At 47.4% G+C, this 17,626-nt stretch overlaps 1 protein-coding gene across 1 annotated transcript in view; it reads right to left on the minus strand.

Annotated features, from left to right (window-relative positions):
* Window positions 1-4,588: 4,588 nt before the first annotated feature.
* Window positions 4,589-17,626, minus strand: part of RBM20 (RNA binding motif protein 20) — a 59,215-nt gene continuing 46,177 nt past the window's right edge. Inside the window, exons 12-13 of the mRNA XM_023546740.2 lie at window positions 13,890-14,011; window positions 4,589-9,521 (exon numbers count right to left, since the gene is read on the minus strand). Of these exons, the coding sequence (XP_023402508.2) occupies window positions 9,411-9,521; window positions 13,890-14,011 (233 nt within the window). The 3' untranslated portion in view covers window positions 4,589-9,410. The remainder of the gene's footprint in view (window positions 9,522-13,889; window positions 14,012-17,626) is intronic.

The raw sequence follows: 17,626 nt of genomic DNA on the forward strand, positions 1-17,626 counted from the left end.
CTTTATTTAGAAGGTGGGCTTAGAGGACTTTGGGTGGGTGGGAAGGAACGCTGAGACTCTTAAGAGACCTATTTCCCTGGAGGCTTTGGGATCTGGTCCCTCTCTCTCAGCCGCTGCAGGGTGCATGTGTGGCTGGGAACAGGCCATGTTTAATTATGAATCATCTAGGCAGCCTAATCAATCTAGACCAAGGTCGCTCTCTTCCGGGGCTGTGAAATCTCCACTCACTGGCCAAGTCCCCCAGTGCTTTCTAGACTCTAGGAGAGGAGGGTGCCAGGAGCTTCCTGGCACTCCTGGGTCTTCAGAAGGAGTTGATTAGGTGTGGACATCAGGCAGCGAGGTGTGGTTTACTGGGTGCAGGGTGAACCGGGGCCATCTACTCAGTGTTGACACAACTGTCATAAACCCTGCTTTGTTCCCAGCTCTGCCTGGGAAGATCCATGAGAACTGGGTGGGCCTGGCTAGCTGGGAATACACAGTGAGGACAGACAGGTTTGGGGAGAGGACAGCCCTTGGGGGAACAGAGATGAGGCCTCAGAGGAGGCCTGGCTCTGTGGCTACAGCAGAATCCGGCTGTTAAAAGGCTGGGCTTTGGGCAACACAAGCAGGGTTTGTGTCACCAACTGTCAGAGGTGCCTCCAGGCCTGGGTAGGGGTTGCTGAGGAGGGAAGGCTGGCCACGGCCAAGGCGGGGAGGGGGGTGCTCTCTGGCACTGTTTCTAGGACACACCCTGCTCCTACCAGCCAGTCAGCTGGGCAGAGACCTGGGGCTCAGGCCTCTGTTGCTCTAGCCAATCCCAAGAATGGACAAGGGGGGTTGCTTAGTCATTCAACTAACATTCACGAGTACCTGCTCTGTGGTGGGCACAAGGGGAGCAGGACACACTCTCTGTCCTTGTTGACTCAATGGCTAATGAAGAGACAAACCTGCAAGTGATCACAAGGCAACACGATAAGGGCTGTAGAGGGGGGCCTCTATGTGAGTATTGGGGGGTACAAACTGTCTCTGGGACATACTGGGAGAGCAGTAACAGCTGGAGGGGAGGACAGGTAGGGTCAAGGAAGGCTTTCCATAGGAGGTGACACTTAACTAAAATGTTAAAGAAAGTCATGGTTTTCAAGTAGAGAGAAAAGGGAAGGGCACTCTAGGCAGTGATAAAACTACATGCAAAATCAAGGAGCTGAGAAGGGCCTGTCTGGGGACTGATGAGGCATTGAGTGTGGCTGAACCACAGGTGGAGGCTGTGGGGGTGCAGAAAGCACTGAGATGAGGCAGGGGCTAAGTAGGGTCAGCTGAGAGTCAGGCTAAGGCATATGAAAGCCATATGGACCAGATGTAGTGGCACCCCTGAGAAAGCCTGCCCTCTGGGTACACCTTTCTTTGCCCCTCGGTGGGGCTTGTTCTCCACAGATGGTGGACTCCCCCTGGGCAAGGGTAGGAGGATGGTAACAAGGACCATATTTCCCAACAGGGCTATGGTATATAACACTGGGGCGATGGGAGGGTCCAGGGAGAGGAGCAACTACCACCCCTTCTGACTGACACTGCATCTCCATTGTGTCTTACTTTTGCTGCAACCACCCTAGGAGAGCACAAAGTGCACACAGGATGCACACACAGGAATACTGAGGTGGTGGGAGGTGGATGTGGGCCCAAGCTTCAGAGCGAGTTCCTTGTGGATTTGACCCAGGAATTCAAGGATCCTGATTCCCAGCACAAAGACCCAGCCCCTGAGTCAGAAAGTTCTCTCCTGAATTTGCAGATGGTGAGGGCAAGAGATCTCATGGAAAAATAGGCATCTTCTCTGCACCCCTCCTCCTCAGGGCCACTGCACAAGTTTGAGAGGCAGTGCCCAAGCCCAGCCCGAGGGAGCCAGCACTTCTCAGTCAGATGGGGTTCCCTCCTGGCTGCATAGTCCCTTTGGGGGAGCCTCAGAGAGTAAGGCATTTTCTCATCCTGTGGATGGGATAGTCCCCACCCAGAGCTCTCTGCTGTCAGGTGGCTGTGGCAGAGTAGTCAGGTGGTAGAGACAACAGTGGCCTCTTCCTTGCCTTATGGACACTGGTTCCCAGAAGCTCAGCTAAATAGAAATTTGAAAAACAGAGTATGAAAACAAAACAAAACTCCACAAATTCAAAGCAGCTCAACCTTGGGTGGGCTGGCCAGGTGTGACCAAGGGTCAGGTCTTTGGCCCCTGGGAGGTGTTGCCCTGACATCAGGAATCACATAACACAGACCAGGAGCCAACCTCATGTTTTTCTCCATCCTTAGGCTGTCAGCTACCTACCTAAGAATTTTCTCCATGTCTTGCTCAGTGCCTTTACTCACATTGTGTGCCACAGGAGAATTCTTCTAGAATATAGTCAGAAAGAACAATTTCCTCCAGATAAACTGAAATGCCCTCTCCACTCTAACAAGGAGAGCTATAAAACAAAGCATGTTTCCCCTTTTTGCTGAGGCTCCCAATCATCTCACGCTTATTCATTACCACTCTGTCAGCTTTTATGGCTCACATACTTGCCACGTCTTCCTTTCCCCAGTACTCAAAATTTTTCTTTTGCTTAATCTGGTCACACATGGCCTGTTTTGTACATTTCAAGTCTTTGTTAGGAAGGGATGGTAGGTAAACAAACAATGAAGTTTCACTCAGGAAGGAGAGGTCAAAAGTGCAAAGCCTTGGGAAATCCCCTTTAGGTCACACCCTTTGGGCCCCCATGTTCCCCGAGAGCAAAGAGTGGGGTGCTTTCCTCTCCTCCCCTGCAGCCGGAGGGCATTAAGGAATGGGCAACCTCCCTCTCTTGTTCCCCAAGAGCCAGCTGCCCTGGCAAACTCTCCAGAGTGAGAAGGAAGAAACAGGGTTTCTTTGCCTCCCTTTGGCCTTCCTGCCTGTCTTCCTGCCATGCTGTGAGTGGGGACCTTTCTTTATCTGCTATCTAGGAGGTATTGGGAAGGTCAGCTTCAGGAAATTAACAATCAGGATGTCCGTCATAAGCACCTGAAGCATACACTAAATTAGGCTGTCCAATCTATCCCAGCCGCTGCTCCTGGCAGACCCAGGTTTTTGAGGCTTTAGGGAGACACAGAAACAAGAGAAGACACCAGCCCTGATGCAGTGGAGAAGAGTGGTTGTGAGCGTGGCTTGAGAGTCATGCAGACCTGGTGTGAATCCCAACTCTGCCGCTTCCTGGGTGTCTGATCCTGGACAAACCACCTTGTCTCTCTGAGCCTCATTCTCCCTATCTATGAAATGGGGAGAACAACAGTACCTGTCTCTTAGCATTGTGAGCAGTCCATTAGGCAATGTCTCTACAGAGTACAGAATGTGGTGTGTGGATGGGCTCAGTCCAGCACAGGACTGATATTGTGTTAACGGTGGCTCTCAGAGGGTCGGAGAGAGTGTATGTGAACCCCAGGGCTCCTCACTGGCAGTGACATAGCCCTAGGGGATGCCCAGTCCCCAGTCACTCCAATTTGCCCAAATGGACTGCTGACTGCACGCTTCTCTGTCCTCAGGGGCAGAGCTATCACCAGATCTCGAGTCTCTTAATAACCACGTGCTTTCAGCCATTAGCCAGGCTAAAGAGAGCATGGAAAACTGACTTACGCATAAGCCCAGTAATTACGAATCCAACTGAAAAAAATTCCTGATACGTGGCCCACAGCCAGTCTGATAACGCCCCTCCCCACCAGCTCTCACCACCTCCTCCTGTCATGGCCAGGCTAGTCTCCTCCTCTCTGTCCCCCACCCTCAAGCCCCTTTCAGCTGGAGTTTCCCCTACTTTGAATGGTCTTCATTCACATCTCTCTGACCCTTGCTTCAATAAGATAAATGCCCCTTCTATTCTAGGAGTCACTGGGGCAGTCCCTGGTTGACATCTAGGGTGGTGTTTTTCAAAGTGTGATCAGTGGACTCTTCCTGCATTGAATCACCTGTGAAGCTTGCTAAAATGCAAATTCCTGGGCCCTACCCTTGGGAGCCCTGGTGGCATAGTGGTTAAGAGCTTGGCTGCTAATCAAAAGGTCAGTAATTCAAATCCACGTGCTGCTCCTCAGAAAGCCTATAGGGCAGTTCTACTTTTTCTTATAGGGTCACTATGAGTCAGAATCAACTTAATGGCAACTGGTTTGGTTTTTTGGGGGGGTTTACCCATGACTTAGCTAGAATTTCCAAGGGAAGGTGACAGGAATCTTCATTTCTAACATGCTCCCCAGGTGATTCTGATGCATGTTAACGCATGAGAATTGTTGATTTGCCAAGCTTGCTGAGTGCCAAAGTCTAGTCTTCACCTTATACTATTACGCTGTATGCCTTAGGCAGGACACTTCCCATCTCTGGGCCTTGGTTTTCTCACCTGCAAAAGGAAGGACCAGGACTTGGAGGTCTCTGGGGCCATCCTCCTCTAACACGCTTGGAATTCCACTTGGGACAGGCTCCTTTGTAGGGCCAGCATGGTGGGAAAGGAGAATTGCGAGCTGTTGAGGGTGAGTCCAGAAGTCCCACCACTGTCTGGGTGGACACCCAGCAGTTGCTATTGATGTTCAGGGGTGCACAGAGGTCTTGGGCCAGATGGGGGCCAAACCTGTTATCCCAGTGGCCTGGCCTCACAGAGGATTGTGTGGAGAGTACCAGTGTCTCGGCACGTCAGTCAGGCCACAGGCAGCTCGGGGCTGATCCCTGGGGGAAGGGGTAGGCACAGAGAGTGGGTCTGATTGTCAGGGCTCAGGCTCAGAACCAGACTCTAGGTCCTACAGGAACACCAGAGAACAAATGAAAACCAGTGGATACCCAGACATGGGGGGCCAGCTGCAACTTAGGGGACTCCCTGGCAGGTGATGGCATTGCACAACTCTAAGAGGTACCATCTTAGAGAATACAACGTGGACGGTATCTCCAAGAGTTGTGCAGCGTGGAACAACATGCTGGGACCAGGCACCAGGGGCACCCCCAGGCAGCCTAGTTCCTGATCTTAGGGCAGCAGGACGAGCTTGAGGCCCACTCACTGCTTTAGGCAGCTGGGGCAGAGCCAGCAGTGCAGGGAAGGATGTTCCCCATCCCTCATGGTTAAGAACAAGAGGCCTGAGCTCAGCCCAAGGATGGCCATGTAGGTCAGGGAGGGAGGGAGCAACAGCAACAGGTACACAGGAACTTTACTCAGATCTACAATCTGCTCCCAGTAATTATAGCCTCCCTGCACATTTTGCCCTCTGGACTTAGGCTGCCTGACCCCTCCCCATTGACTTAGGAGCACTGCAAAAAAGAAGGAAGCATCCACAGAAGGTTTCAGGCCACTCAAAGGACCAGTCAACTGGGTCCAGGAGATGGGCCTTGTTTTGGTACAAGAAATGGTTAAGAACTTAAGAGCCACTGAAATTTGGAGGGTTGTTGTCCAGAGCACAGATTGCAAAAACAAAAAAGATTCAGTGCTTTACAACAGACTAAGTGCCTTCACCAGCAATTACCTTAACCTTGAAACAACCCTGGGAAGTGATTAATATCATTACTCAGAGGAAGTAGAGACTTAGGAAGTCATAGGGCTAACAGGTGCCAGGGCCAGGACTCAAGTCAGCTTGGGCCCTGTATTTCCACCATGGCAATGACTACAAAGTTTTCATCTTCACTGGGGATGAAACCACCAGAAATGGCCTGGTGCAGGACAGTCTGAGTTCAGTCACTAGGAAAACTGGTGAGCACAAGGTACCAAGGCTTCTTCTTTTTAGCTGCCAGCAAATCAGCCCAACCCTATGCACGACAGAACAAAATGCTGCCCAGTTCTGCATCACCCCATGATCGGTTGCAGATCAAGCCATTGTGATCCATGGGTTTCCACTGGCTGATTTTGGCAAGCAGATTTCCAGGTCTTTCTTCCTAGTCTGTCTTAGTCTGGAAGTTCTGCTAATAACCTGTTCAGCATCAAAGCAACACACAAGCCTCCACTGACAGATGGGTGGTGGCTGTGTACGAGGTACATTGGCCAGGAGTTGAACCAGGTCTCTTGCATGGAAGGCAAGAATTCTACCACTGAACTATCACTGTAGCAAAAAAGCTAGGAGTTTTTAAAGAGGTCATGAGATTTTTCTCTCCTGAGCCTCCAGATGGGTCAGCAGCTCCCCACTTCCTTAAGACCCAACACTGTGAAGGCTCACCCCTGAGAATCTCTGATTCTCCCTGGTAGTCCAACCAAGCTGTAAGCAGAAGCTGTTTTGTTCCCCCTATTAAACCCTTTGGAAACCCTGGTGGCGTAGTGGTTAAGTGCTGCGGGTGCTACCCAAGAGGTCGGCAGTTTGAATCCACCAGGCACTTCTTGGAAACTCTATGGGGCAGTTCTACTCTGTCCTGTAGGGTCGATATGAGTCGGAATCCACTCAACGTCAGTGGGTATTAAAACCTTTAGAAACATCTAGATTCATAGAAGGACGAAATCCCAACCTGTCTTCAGTGACATCCCCCAGCCAACTCCCTGCATAACACACAGCCATACAACCACAAGCTTTCAAATTGTCTTTATTAAAAATCTTTTTATTTTCCTTTTGTAAAAACAAACACTTTGCGGTCAGTTATGCAGATCAGGAAAAGTGGTGACAATTTTATAGGGGGACAACCAACAAATTCAAATACTTTACAAACTCAAACTTAAATTAACTAGTGTTTTTCTTTTTGTCATAAGCTCAAAAAACAAACTCTGGTCCAGTTCAAGTATAAACTAACAGATCACAGCCTCAGACTGTCCAAGAATGGGAAACTTTAATACTAATGGCTGCTGCTCACACCAACATCAAATTAACCAAATTCTTTGGGAATACTGTTGACATACTTTCTTTCGGTTGTTTACAACGAAAATTACACAGGCCTTTTGTTATATTAACCCAGGGTACAAATGAGTCTGTTGCTCAAGGTAACAACTGCTCTTATGTAACCTTTTAGGAGAGACACTTTGAAATGGTTGACAAACACTGAAGGAAAAGCTTTAAAAAAAAAAAAAATCAATATTTTCCTGGTTGCCTTAAATACTGCATTATGTGTGACACAGAGGAATAAAAAGTGCAAATTATATACTCGTTGGAGGACCATGCCAATGGAATTGTATAAAAATAAATAAAAATAAATATATATACACAAGTAGAGAATCTTAGATGATTTTAAAACTGAAGATTCTGACTGAATGCAGAGCCTGTCCTCCCTCCCTCCCAGGGGCTCTCTCCAGCTTTCTAATATGGAGAAGGTCAGGTCTACAACAAGGAGGACTTTACATGACTGAAGAATGCAGCTGTATGAAAGGCTGTCAGGATTTCCATGGAAACGCCACTGGGTGGGGCGGGGGGGTGCGAGCTGGTGAGGTCCGCTCCCACTTTGCTGGGGGATGAGGCTCCCAGCCTTTCTGAAAGTGTACAGTTCCAGCTTCTGATGGAGGCTATGGGCTTTCCTCAGCAAGATTCAGTGAGGAGGCCAGAGCTGCCCCCAGACTTCCCTCCAGCGGGAAGAAAGACACATGGGGTCAAAGGTCTTCTGAGAAACTGGGGTCCAGATACCAGTTAAAACCTGTGGAGCCAGTCAGGGAACAGGTCCAGGCTGAGCCACAATCTTCAGGCCTCACTCTATTTGAGTTACCAACCTTCCCAAGGACCCCAAACCTCTCCTCACACATGTCCAAACTGTTCTGCTTTCCTCTGGTATTTGCCTTAAGTCTTCTCTCTCACAGGTTCCCAGTAATTCTCCCCTCACCGGTTACCATTTGCCTCAAGGTTTACACACAATCATTTTATGGTCTACCTTTCTTGACTTTCAGTGCCTCAGTTTCCTCACTGATAAAAACGTCAGTGTTGAACTAGATAATCTTTCCACTTTTCTTCCATTAGTTCACAGGACAGAATGTACAGTATACTCCTACCCACCATAAAAAGAAAAAAAAATCCCTTTCCAGTATACCTGCCTGCGGTAGAAACAGAAATAACAGGAACCGCTCAGGGGAGTGACACATCTTCCTTGTTTTGTTTTTCACTTGTTTTTCAGGCTGAGTGCCTTCAGGGGAGTATTTGACTTGTGAAAACAGCACCAGGTTCCCTGCTGACCTTCCTGAGGTCTCCTCAAAGACTGTTGCCAAGCTTAATTTTCTAAGCACCTTTGTCCCAAAACTTTTCCAGTGGAACATCACACTAGACCTGCAGTCCATCTGGGGCCTGAAAACACTGACCTCCCATATCAGAAACACACGTTGGGAATAAAGGGCCTGACCTTCATAACACTTTGGCATCAAATTCTACACATATGTTCGACCTTGAGGAGCCTTCAAGGGTCTCTGTCAAGTTGGAAACAAACACTCCAAAAACCTCAAATGTCACTCTTCAGTCCTGCAGCTTTCTCTCTCCTCAGCTCCCACCCTCGTATCATGGTGAGACTCTTGTTCCCCAGAGCACAGGCACCAAAAGTGAGGCAAGGTCAGATGCCATTTCCTCATTTTTATGTTTCTTGAGCCAATGTCAGGCATTACAGAGAGGCCAACATCCGACCTAAGACTACCAACTGCTGTTTTAGCTGGAGGGAGAAGAAGCTTGTTTTCATTTTTAATTAAAGTAACTCTATTTTTTTTAATGCCAAATTTGTTGTCCAGAATAGAACCAGCCCGCACATTTTCTGAAATCAAGATTTCCATGGGGGAACTTATCAGAGGGAACTTATCAGAGCTTCCAAAATGAAAGGCTCTTTCCCTCTCCTTAAAATTAGTTTAATTTTACTTAAGGCAAGAATCAGGTGGACTTCCAGAATAACTGAGAGGATGAAAGAGTTATCTAAAACAAGGGCTTTCCAAAAAGGCGGTTCAGCTGCAGGACGAGCTTTGGCCAACTGGTTACCCTGGTGCCCCTTCTCCTGGACTGCAGGACCCTGACTTAGCTCTCGCATACAAAGGGTGCCAGGCAGAGAAACCACAGATCACGGCAATGGCTCTCTTTACCCGGGAGTTTCCACTAAATCTTCTCCTTGGATGACTCAGTCTGGATGAACTGTTACATCCTATCAAGAATTTGATAGGATGTGAAAATCCCTGAGAAGTTGGATTTTATGAAGAGGAAATGACCCTTGGCACAAAAGGAGGGAGAGAGGGAGGGAGCACAAAGACGAGAGAAAAGTTAATTGAAAGATTGTGTGAGAGAAACGAGACAGCAAGAAGGCAGCCTATTGCCCTCAGTGGGCTGGACGTGCCAGGGTGACCTGGCCCCTGGAGACACTGGAGGGGCGTTTTAATGAGTCTCTGAGAACAAACCCAACAACGCGCCCTGCCTGCGTTTTCCTTCCTCCCTCGCTTCAGTTCCTGTCCTGGAGGGAAGCCAGGAACACCCCACCTCAGCAGGCCCTCCCCTCCCACCTTCCAGCAGCAGCACAGCAGCACAGCAGCACAGCAGCAACGGCGGCAGTGTCAGAGCTTTTTTCTCTCAAAGCACGGCACGATTCCGCTGTCCTCCAGCCTGGGGCTGCCCGCCCCCTCCGCCTCCTTCAGGCCTTCCTCAGCCAGCTGGGACAAGTATTTCTGTGGTAGGGAGAAAGGAAAAGGGAAGGAAAGAGGTCAGTAGTGACCTGGCTAGAGAAGAGAGAACGAGGGGTATGCCTGGGCCCCCTTTTCTATCATCTGTGCCTGGTGGGTGGGACACCCTCTCCTCTGTGGTCACCCCATCTGGGGTTGCGGGCCCCACACTAAGCAATGTGTTTCCTCCCCTCATTACAAGTACTACGTGTGGAAAAAGTAAGAAAGTACAGATACTAAGAATAGCAAACACTACCACAGCCCTTATTCTCTGTGCCAACACTGTTCTAGCTGCCTTACTTAGACACACTCATTTAATCCTCACAACTCCTCTGCCTGTTTTCGAGAAAGAACTCCAGTCTCTAGGCAGCCAGTCACCTCCTAGAAGGGGAAAGGGAGAGGAGAGCAGGGAGGGCAGAAGGAGAAAAGGCCATCGTCCTATAGTAATAGTGAAAGACAAAAACCACAGCCTGACATCTGAGGCTCTTAACAACCTGTTTCCTGTCAGGGAAGGCTCACAGATTGAGTGTCTTGGAAGGCCCTCCACGTATTTAAAAACAAGCCTCTTTCTATGGTTGGGGGCTGCCTCCGTGCTGCCCTCTAAACACTCACTGCTGTGACTGGCCCTGAACCAAACACAGGCAGTCTGTCCAGGTCGCTGCTCTTGGGACATCTGCATTCAACACAGTGAGGCAGACCAGGAAACTGGCTGCGGCCCCAACCTGGGTCCTCTGAGCCAGAACAGCAAGAGGCAGTGCAAAGAGCACTGGATTCAGAGTCAGAGAGCGTGGCTTAGATCCAGGACAGTGGTTAAGTCTGTGGGCTCTGCCATTAGATGACTTGGGTTCAAATCCTAGCTCTGACCAGGCAGATCATCGAACATCTCTGACATCGGTAAAATGAGGGTAGTAACAGTAACTACCACATAAGGTCGCTGTGAAGTCTAAAAGTCAATTAAAAAGTTTAAGCATTTAGCACAGTGCCTGGAACAAAATAAACACTCAGAGTCCCTGGGTAGTGCAAATGGTTAGGTACTCAACGGCTAACTGCAATGATGGCAGTTCAAGTCTAGCCACAGGCGTCCTGGAAAAAAGACCTGGCAATCTACTTCTGGAAAAAATATCAGCCGTTGAAAACCCTCTGGAGCACAGGTTCTACTCTGACATACACGGGACTGCCGTGAGTCGCGGTCAACCTGATGGCAGCTGGTTTTTGTTTTAACGTTGGCCTTTATCATCAGTGTTACCAGTCACTGGATTTTGGGAAAGTCACTCTACTTCTCCCAGCCTCAGACTCCAAATCTGTTAAGTGGGAGGAACAGTGTCCTCCCTTCCTCCCAGCCAGGATGATTCTGGGGATCGGGTGAGGTGGTGTGCTCGAGAAGACCGGGTCTACCTTCGGGCTCCATGGAAGAGGCTGTGGTTGGTTTCCAGAGGTGGGTACGGCATGGCAGAGAGAGGGGCAAAGCACGCACCTGGGGCAAGGCTGCTGACCGAGGACTCGGTTTCTCCTCTGCCTCAGCTCGTTGTCATTGTTGGGTGCCACCAAGTCAATTTCTGACTCATGGCAGCCCCATGTGTTACGAAGTAGAACTGCCCTAAAGGATCTTCTGGGCTGTAATCTTCACAGAAGCAGATTGTGGGGCCTTTCTCCCAAGGAGCAGCTGGTTGGGTTCGAATTACCAACCCTTCAGTCAGCAGCAAGTGCTTAACAGTTGCACCACCATGAGAGGGAAAATGTGTGTGGAAGAAGGTAAGTGGATGGATGTGCTGGGTCTAGGCATGTTCTTCCCCAGGAACCAGAGCCAAGTAGGCAGGGAGCTTTCCTATCTAGCACTGACTCCACCTGTTGTTGACTCTGGGTAGGTTCTCTCAGCCATGACCAGCAGTGGGGTGCACGGAGTTTGTGTGGGAGTGAATGGCGGCTTCATCCACCTTTCCTGCCCCACAGAGCAATCCTGGTGGGTGCTAATTTTACAAGTTGCCTGACTTAGGGGTCAGCCAGCACCTGCTGCTCTGGTCTGGATTCTTCACTTTTCAGAGGAGCAACTTGGGGTGGGCGAGGCTGTGGGGACAGAGGCATTCTGTCAAGGCCACTGACAGAAACCCTATCTGGGAAGCCTGTGGTAGAGGTTCCAGCTCCTCAACAGGTATGCTCAGGAACCCTGAACTGCGGTTGGCCAATGTTGGGGGCTTAGCCAGTGTCTGGGTGTGAGGGGTCACAGGAAAGGCCCCAGCTTGCTGTGGTGAGAAGGCGAGTCTGCCTGGGGGCCTGGCCCAGAATACACTGCAGCCCACTCCCCTACAGAAAAATACCAGATTTGGAATTAGTGGCCCTGGCAAGCTCTGACTCTTCCTAACTCCCTGGATGACCTTGAGCTGTGTGGTCTCCTGGGGGCTACACAAACCAGGTAAGAGTCTAGAAGAGATAAAAGGTTTTCACACTGGGGTGAGTATCAGAACCAATTGGAAAGTTTGTTTAAAATGCAGATCCCCAGGCCTAGCCCTAGTGAGAATGACGAGTAAATGTGTATAGGATGGGGTCCCGGAAGCTGCGTTTTAAAAAGACTTGAGGACCAAGGTTTGGGGAAACTTGAACCAGATGATCTCTAAGACCCTTTCTAGCTCTTCCATTCTGTGAGTTCATCTTGAGGGTGGGGATGTCTTCAGGGCAGAAAACTGCCCTCAGATGGCTCTGTGGAGTCCAGTTTGAATCGGCTGTGCTGGCCAAGTCAGACCCTCACTGCCCTTTCCCAGGAGATGTCAGGACCTGGGCCCCAGACCCCATGGTCACAGAGCAGTTGTTCTCCAGACAAAAATCAAGAGGCTTAAATGACCTGGGTTTGGGCATAGCCAATGACAGGCCCTTGCAGATGGTGACCCAGGCCATGACTTACAGATCTCAGCTTGCATGACCAGTTTAATAGAGTAAAAATCAGGTGATCTGGTCCCAGGTCCAGTAACTCACTACCTCCATAGCCTGGGACAAATCACATACCTTTTCTGGGCCTCAGTTTCCTCCATTATAAAGTGAGAGAGTCGGCCCACATCTCAGTTTCCTAAGAGTACACTTTCGAATAGTTTGGAGAACTTTCTCAAATTCTGTATTCCAGGGCCCACCCAATTTTTACTGAATCTGACCTAGTAGTAGATGTATGTTAGAAAAACTGCCCAGGTGACTTTGGTTCACACCCGTGGGTAAGAACCATTGAATGAGCAAATCTATAAGTGTAACAATTCATAGACCTGATGGTCTCAGCAGTAATGACCATGTGGAATTAGGGCACGCTGCCACCACCAGGGGCTTCCCAAGTTGAGGTTCAACAGCTAGTCTGATTCCCTGTAACAAAAGCTGCAGGTGCCTTTAGATACTTACCCTTGGGCTTCTAATAACATGTGCTTTCTGTTAAGTTACTAAATCCTAGCCTATACCAGAAGGCACTTATGAAAACCACATTCTTATATACCTTAGTTAGGTATAGATTATAAAATATATCATCATATTTCATTTGTTCTAAGACACATTTTTTAAAACTCATTAACAGCTGTAAAATTGAGACACATTTTACAATCAATGGGGTATCACTGTTTAATTTGCAACTTTTTTGTTGTTGGTATCAAAAATAGTGTGTCTTATAACTGATGGTACCTTAGATTAGACAAAACATGGTACGTAGAGTATTTTTCATGTCACTTTTTAATACGCTGACTGACGTTATTTATTTATTGCGCGTCTCCTGCACTAGAATGAAAGCTCCACGAGGGCAGGGATTTTTGTCCATTTGTTTTTACTGTTGTAACCCCACTGCCTAGAATGGTGTCCAGCACATAGTATGCTTATGATGAATATTTGCTGAATGAATGAACAATTAAATGGAACTTAAGTGCAGTTTTTATTCCAGCAAGCAGGGACATCTGCAAAGGGAAATGGAACTATGGGGCAGTATCTGCATTTAGAGGAGCCAGGTCATTTGAAGAGGGGTCCCTTTCAATCACAGGCCAGGTGAACACTGGCCCCACTCGCAGGCTAGAGAGGGAGGCAAATATAAAAAAAACGACCCAAATAGAATGCTTTAAGTGCATATTAACATAGAGACAGGTGCTCTGGGATCATCTGGGAGGAGCAGCCTGGAGTTAGGTCTAAAGGAAGACTAGGAGGTCTCTGTGCAGTGGAAGGTGGTAGAAACTCATAGAAGCAAAGAATGGCATGGTATGCCTGAGGAATGGCAAGTAGCCTGGGCCTTGAGTGGGCCTTGAAGGTGGGAGCTAGAAACAGAGGCATGCAGGCCCAAGCTGGCCTGGGAGCCTGATACCTGCCCTGAGGGTGAAGGTTGGGAAACCACCTACAGTGCTGGGCTAGGAATGCGACCCTTACCTGTAAGTTCCTGTAGTGGACAGCACTGCGACAGTGGCTCATCTTCGCCATCTCCTCACTCGTGTAGAACAGCCCACACAGCTTGCAATAAAACCCAGTCCTGGGCACCACGAACTCCACCCCTGGGGAGATGGGGAATGGACAGGCAGGCATTAGGAAGGCAGTGGGAGGCCTCTGTGGCCCCGGGTAGATATGGCAGTGACCAGCCTCACCCCTCACTTGCTATTGACTTTGGCTAGCTCCAGTTTCCTCATTTGCAAAACAGGCTCAAGAGACTAGCACAGGTGGTTGTCAATCTAAGGGAAGGGCTCTGAGAAACAGGGTGAAGTGCTTAACAATTATTTGCTCTGCAACTGGCCTTTGGGAACCTAGGACCAGACTCTGTTACTGTACTTCTGGGAACATAAAAGGGAGAAAGTTCTCCTGATTTCTTACATTTTACTTGTTGGATTTCGTTTCTCCACCCTGTACCTCTCTTCTTTCCAGCTGACAAGGCCAAGGGTCTGGAAGAATTCTCTCAGTTTTGTTTATTTTAGAATTATGTTCATCAAAGAAATTTTAAAAATAAATTAAAGTGAGGAAAAATCACAGTCATGCCAATCCAAATATTTTCTTCCACACTATTTATTTATACATAGGATATGTGCATGTGTATATGTATATATACATATTTATACACACACATTCTATATAAATATACATACACATTTTTTACACATGTATAAAAAAAATTTTTTTATACACACACACTATATACACATATGTATACACACATATTTATTTACACACACACACACGTATACATATAACATGGCAGTTTTTTAATCATATCCTAACCCAACTCTGTATCATCCCTTGTTCATGTAATTGTATATCATAAACATTTTCCATCCTGCTCGTTTTTATATCTGAAACATCAAATAAAAACACGTCATTCTTATTAAATAAAAGTGGTTACGGTCTCATAGGTGTATACATATGTCAAAACAGATCTAATCGTACACTTTAAATATGTTCAATTTATTGTATATTAATTATATCTCAAAAGTGAAGAGGATTTGAAGCACTTACTAATGAAGATCAAAGACCATAGACTTCAGTATGGATTGCACCTCAACATAAAAAGGAAAACAAAAATCCTCACAACCGGACCAATGAGCAACATCATGATAAACGGAGAAAAGATTGAAGTTGTCAAGGATTTCATTTTACTTGGATCCACAATCAATAGCCATGGAAGCAGCAGTCAAGAAATCAAAAGACACACCGCATTGGGTAAATCTGCTGCAAAAGACCTCTTTAAAGTTTTGAAAAGCAAAGATGTCACTTTGAAGACTAAGGTGCGCCTGACCCAAAACATGGTATTTTCAATCACATCATATGCACGTGAAAGCTGGACAATAAATAAGGAAGACCGAAGAAGAACTGACGCCTTTGAATTGTGGTGTTGGCAAAGAATATTGAATATACCATGCACTGCCAAAAGAACGAACAAATTTGTCTTAGAAGAAGTACAACCAGAATGTTCCCTAGAAGCAAGGATGGCGAGGCTGCATCTTACATACTTTGGACATGTTGTCAGGAGAGATCAGTCCCTGGAGAAGGACATCATTCTTGGCAGAGTACAGGGTGAGCGGAAAAGAGGAAGACCCTCAATGAGGTGGATTGACACAGTGGCTGCAACAATGAGCTCAAGTATAGCAACAATTGTAAGGATGGCTCAGGACCGGGCAGTGTTTCATTCTGCTGTGCATAGGGTCGCTATGAGTCAGAACCGACTCGACAGCACCTAACAACAACAATTCCCTCCACTCTCTATTTTCGTGTCCATTCGGCCAGCTTCTGCCCTCCTCTGCCCTCTCATCTCTTCTCCAGACAGGAGCTGCCCACATAGCCTAATGTGTCTACTTGATCCAAGCAGCTCACTGTTCACCAGTATCATTTTCTATCCCATAGTCCAGTCCAATCCCTGTCTGAAGAGTTGGCTTTGGGAATGGTTCCTGTCTTGGGCTAACAGAAGGTCTGGGGACCATGACCTCTGGGGTCCTTCTAGTCTCAGTCAGACCATTAAGCCTGGTCTTTTTACAAGAATTTGGGGTCTGCATCTCACTGCTCTTCTGCTCCCTCAGGGGTTCTCTGTTGTGTCCCATCAGGGCAGTCATCGGTTGTAGCCGGGCACCATCTAGTTCTTCTGGTCTCAGGCTGATGTAGTCTCCAGTTTATGTGGCCCTTTCTGTCTCTTGGGCACTGTAACCATTCTTAAGTGTACAGTCCAGTGATGTTAATTACATTCATCATGTTCTGCAACCATCACCGCTATCTAGTTCCAAAAATTTTTCATCACCCCAAACAGAAACTCAGTACCCCATAACCAATAACTCTCCATCGCCCTTCCCCAGCCCCTGGTAACCACAATAAACTTTTGCCTCTATCTTTCATACTTTTTTCATTAAAAATAAATAAACAAAAAAGACACTAATTATAAAGTAGCAGAATTTATTCTTACTTTTTCCTTGCATGTGTCAATTAAATTCCAAGTTTTTGGATGATAATAGACTCATGTTACATTTCTTGGTTTCCCCAGAGTGACCAGGACAGTGCCATGTTCTCCAGTAAATATTTACTAAATACATGAATGAATCACCGGGCACACCATTCTCTTGAAAGTCAGACTTCACAACTCTCCTCCAGGGTTAAAACATCTAGAAGGATGAAGTACTGATACATGGTACAACATGGGTAAACCTTAAAAATACTATGCCAGGTGAAAGAAGCCAGACACAAAAGGCTACGTATTGTATGATTCCATTTCTATGAAATATCCAGAATAAAGAAACCCACAGAGAGAGAAAACAGGGGCTGGAGGAACGGGAGAATGGGGAATAATTGCTTAATGAATACTGGGTTTCCCCTCGGAGTGATGAGAATGTCTTAGAACTAGATACTGGTTGTACAACATTGTGAATATACTTAATGCCTCTGAACTGAACACTTTAAAACATGAATTTTATCTCAATAAAACAAAACAAAACAAAAAACACCCAGTGCAGTCATCTCAGTTCATTCTAAGGTCACCGTTTCTTTCTTAAGTTTTTGTCCTGGGGGATGCTATGCAAATTTACCCCTTAAGAAACAAAAGAAGGAAGTTCGCACTCAAATCTGACTCTATGAAAATAGCACATTTAGAGGAAAGAAATGAGATTTTTTAAAAGGAGAAGAAAAGAAAAATAGAAACTTGGACGGAAAAGGGCGAGACTTCATAGCGACTAGCCCCTCCCTGGTAAGAGCAGACTTGTGGTTATCGGTCATCATATAACTGAGCTTTTGGCTCTTCCTTGTCCCACTTTCACATCTGAGGCCCAATTCTCTCTTGCTGAGCAGTCTACTCTCCCTTTGTCTCATGCATTTGCCTACCTGTCAGAGCCAATGCAAAGACTAGAAGATGATGTGGGTTTGAGTGGTAGTCCCTGGGGTAGTGGTGGTGTCAAAATCTCCTGGGAGCCTTTCCCAAACTACCTTTGTTCCCCACCCTGAGACTCTGGATTAACTCTCCTGTTTGAAAATGAGCCTTAGGTGGTTCTAATATCACCACTCCATGTCACCACTGAAAACCACCAATCTGGCCCAATTCCAAGTGGTGGAATTGGAAACTGATGCTTAAGAAGGGGTCTGACTTATGTGAGGATATAGTTACCCAGTAAATGGAAAAGGAAGAGCAGGTACCCAGTATATCTCTG

The sequence above is a fragment of the Loxodonta africana genome, chromosome 16, assembly GCF_030014295.1.
Source record: "Loxodonta africana isolate mLoxAfr1 chromosome 16, mLoxAfr1.hap2, whole genome shotgun sequence".
NCBI lineage: Eukaryota > Metazoa > Chordata > Mammalia > Proboscidea > Elephantidae > Loxodonta > Loxodonta africana.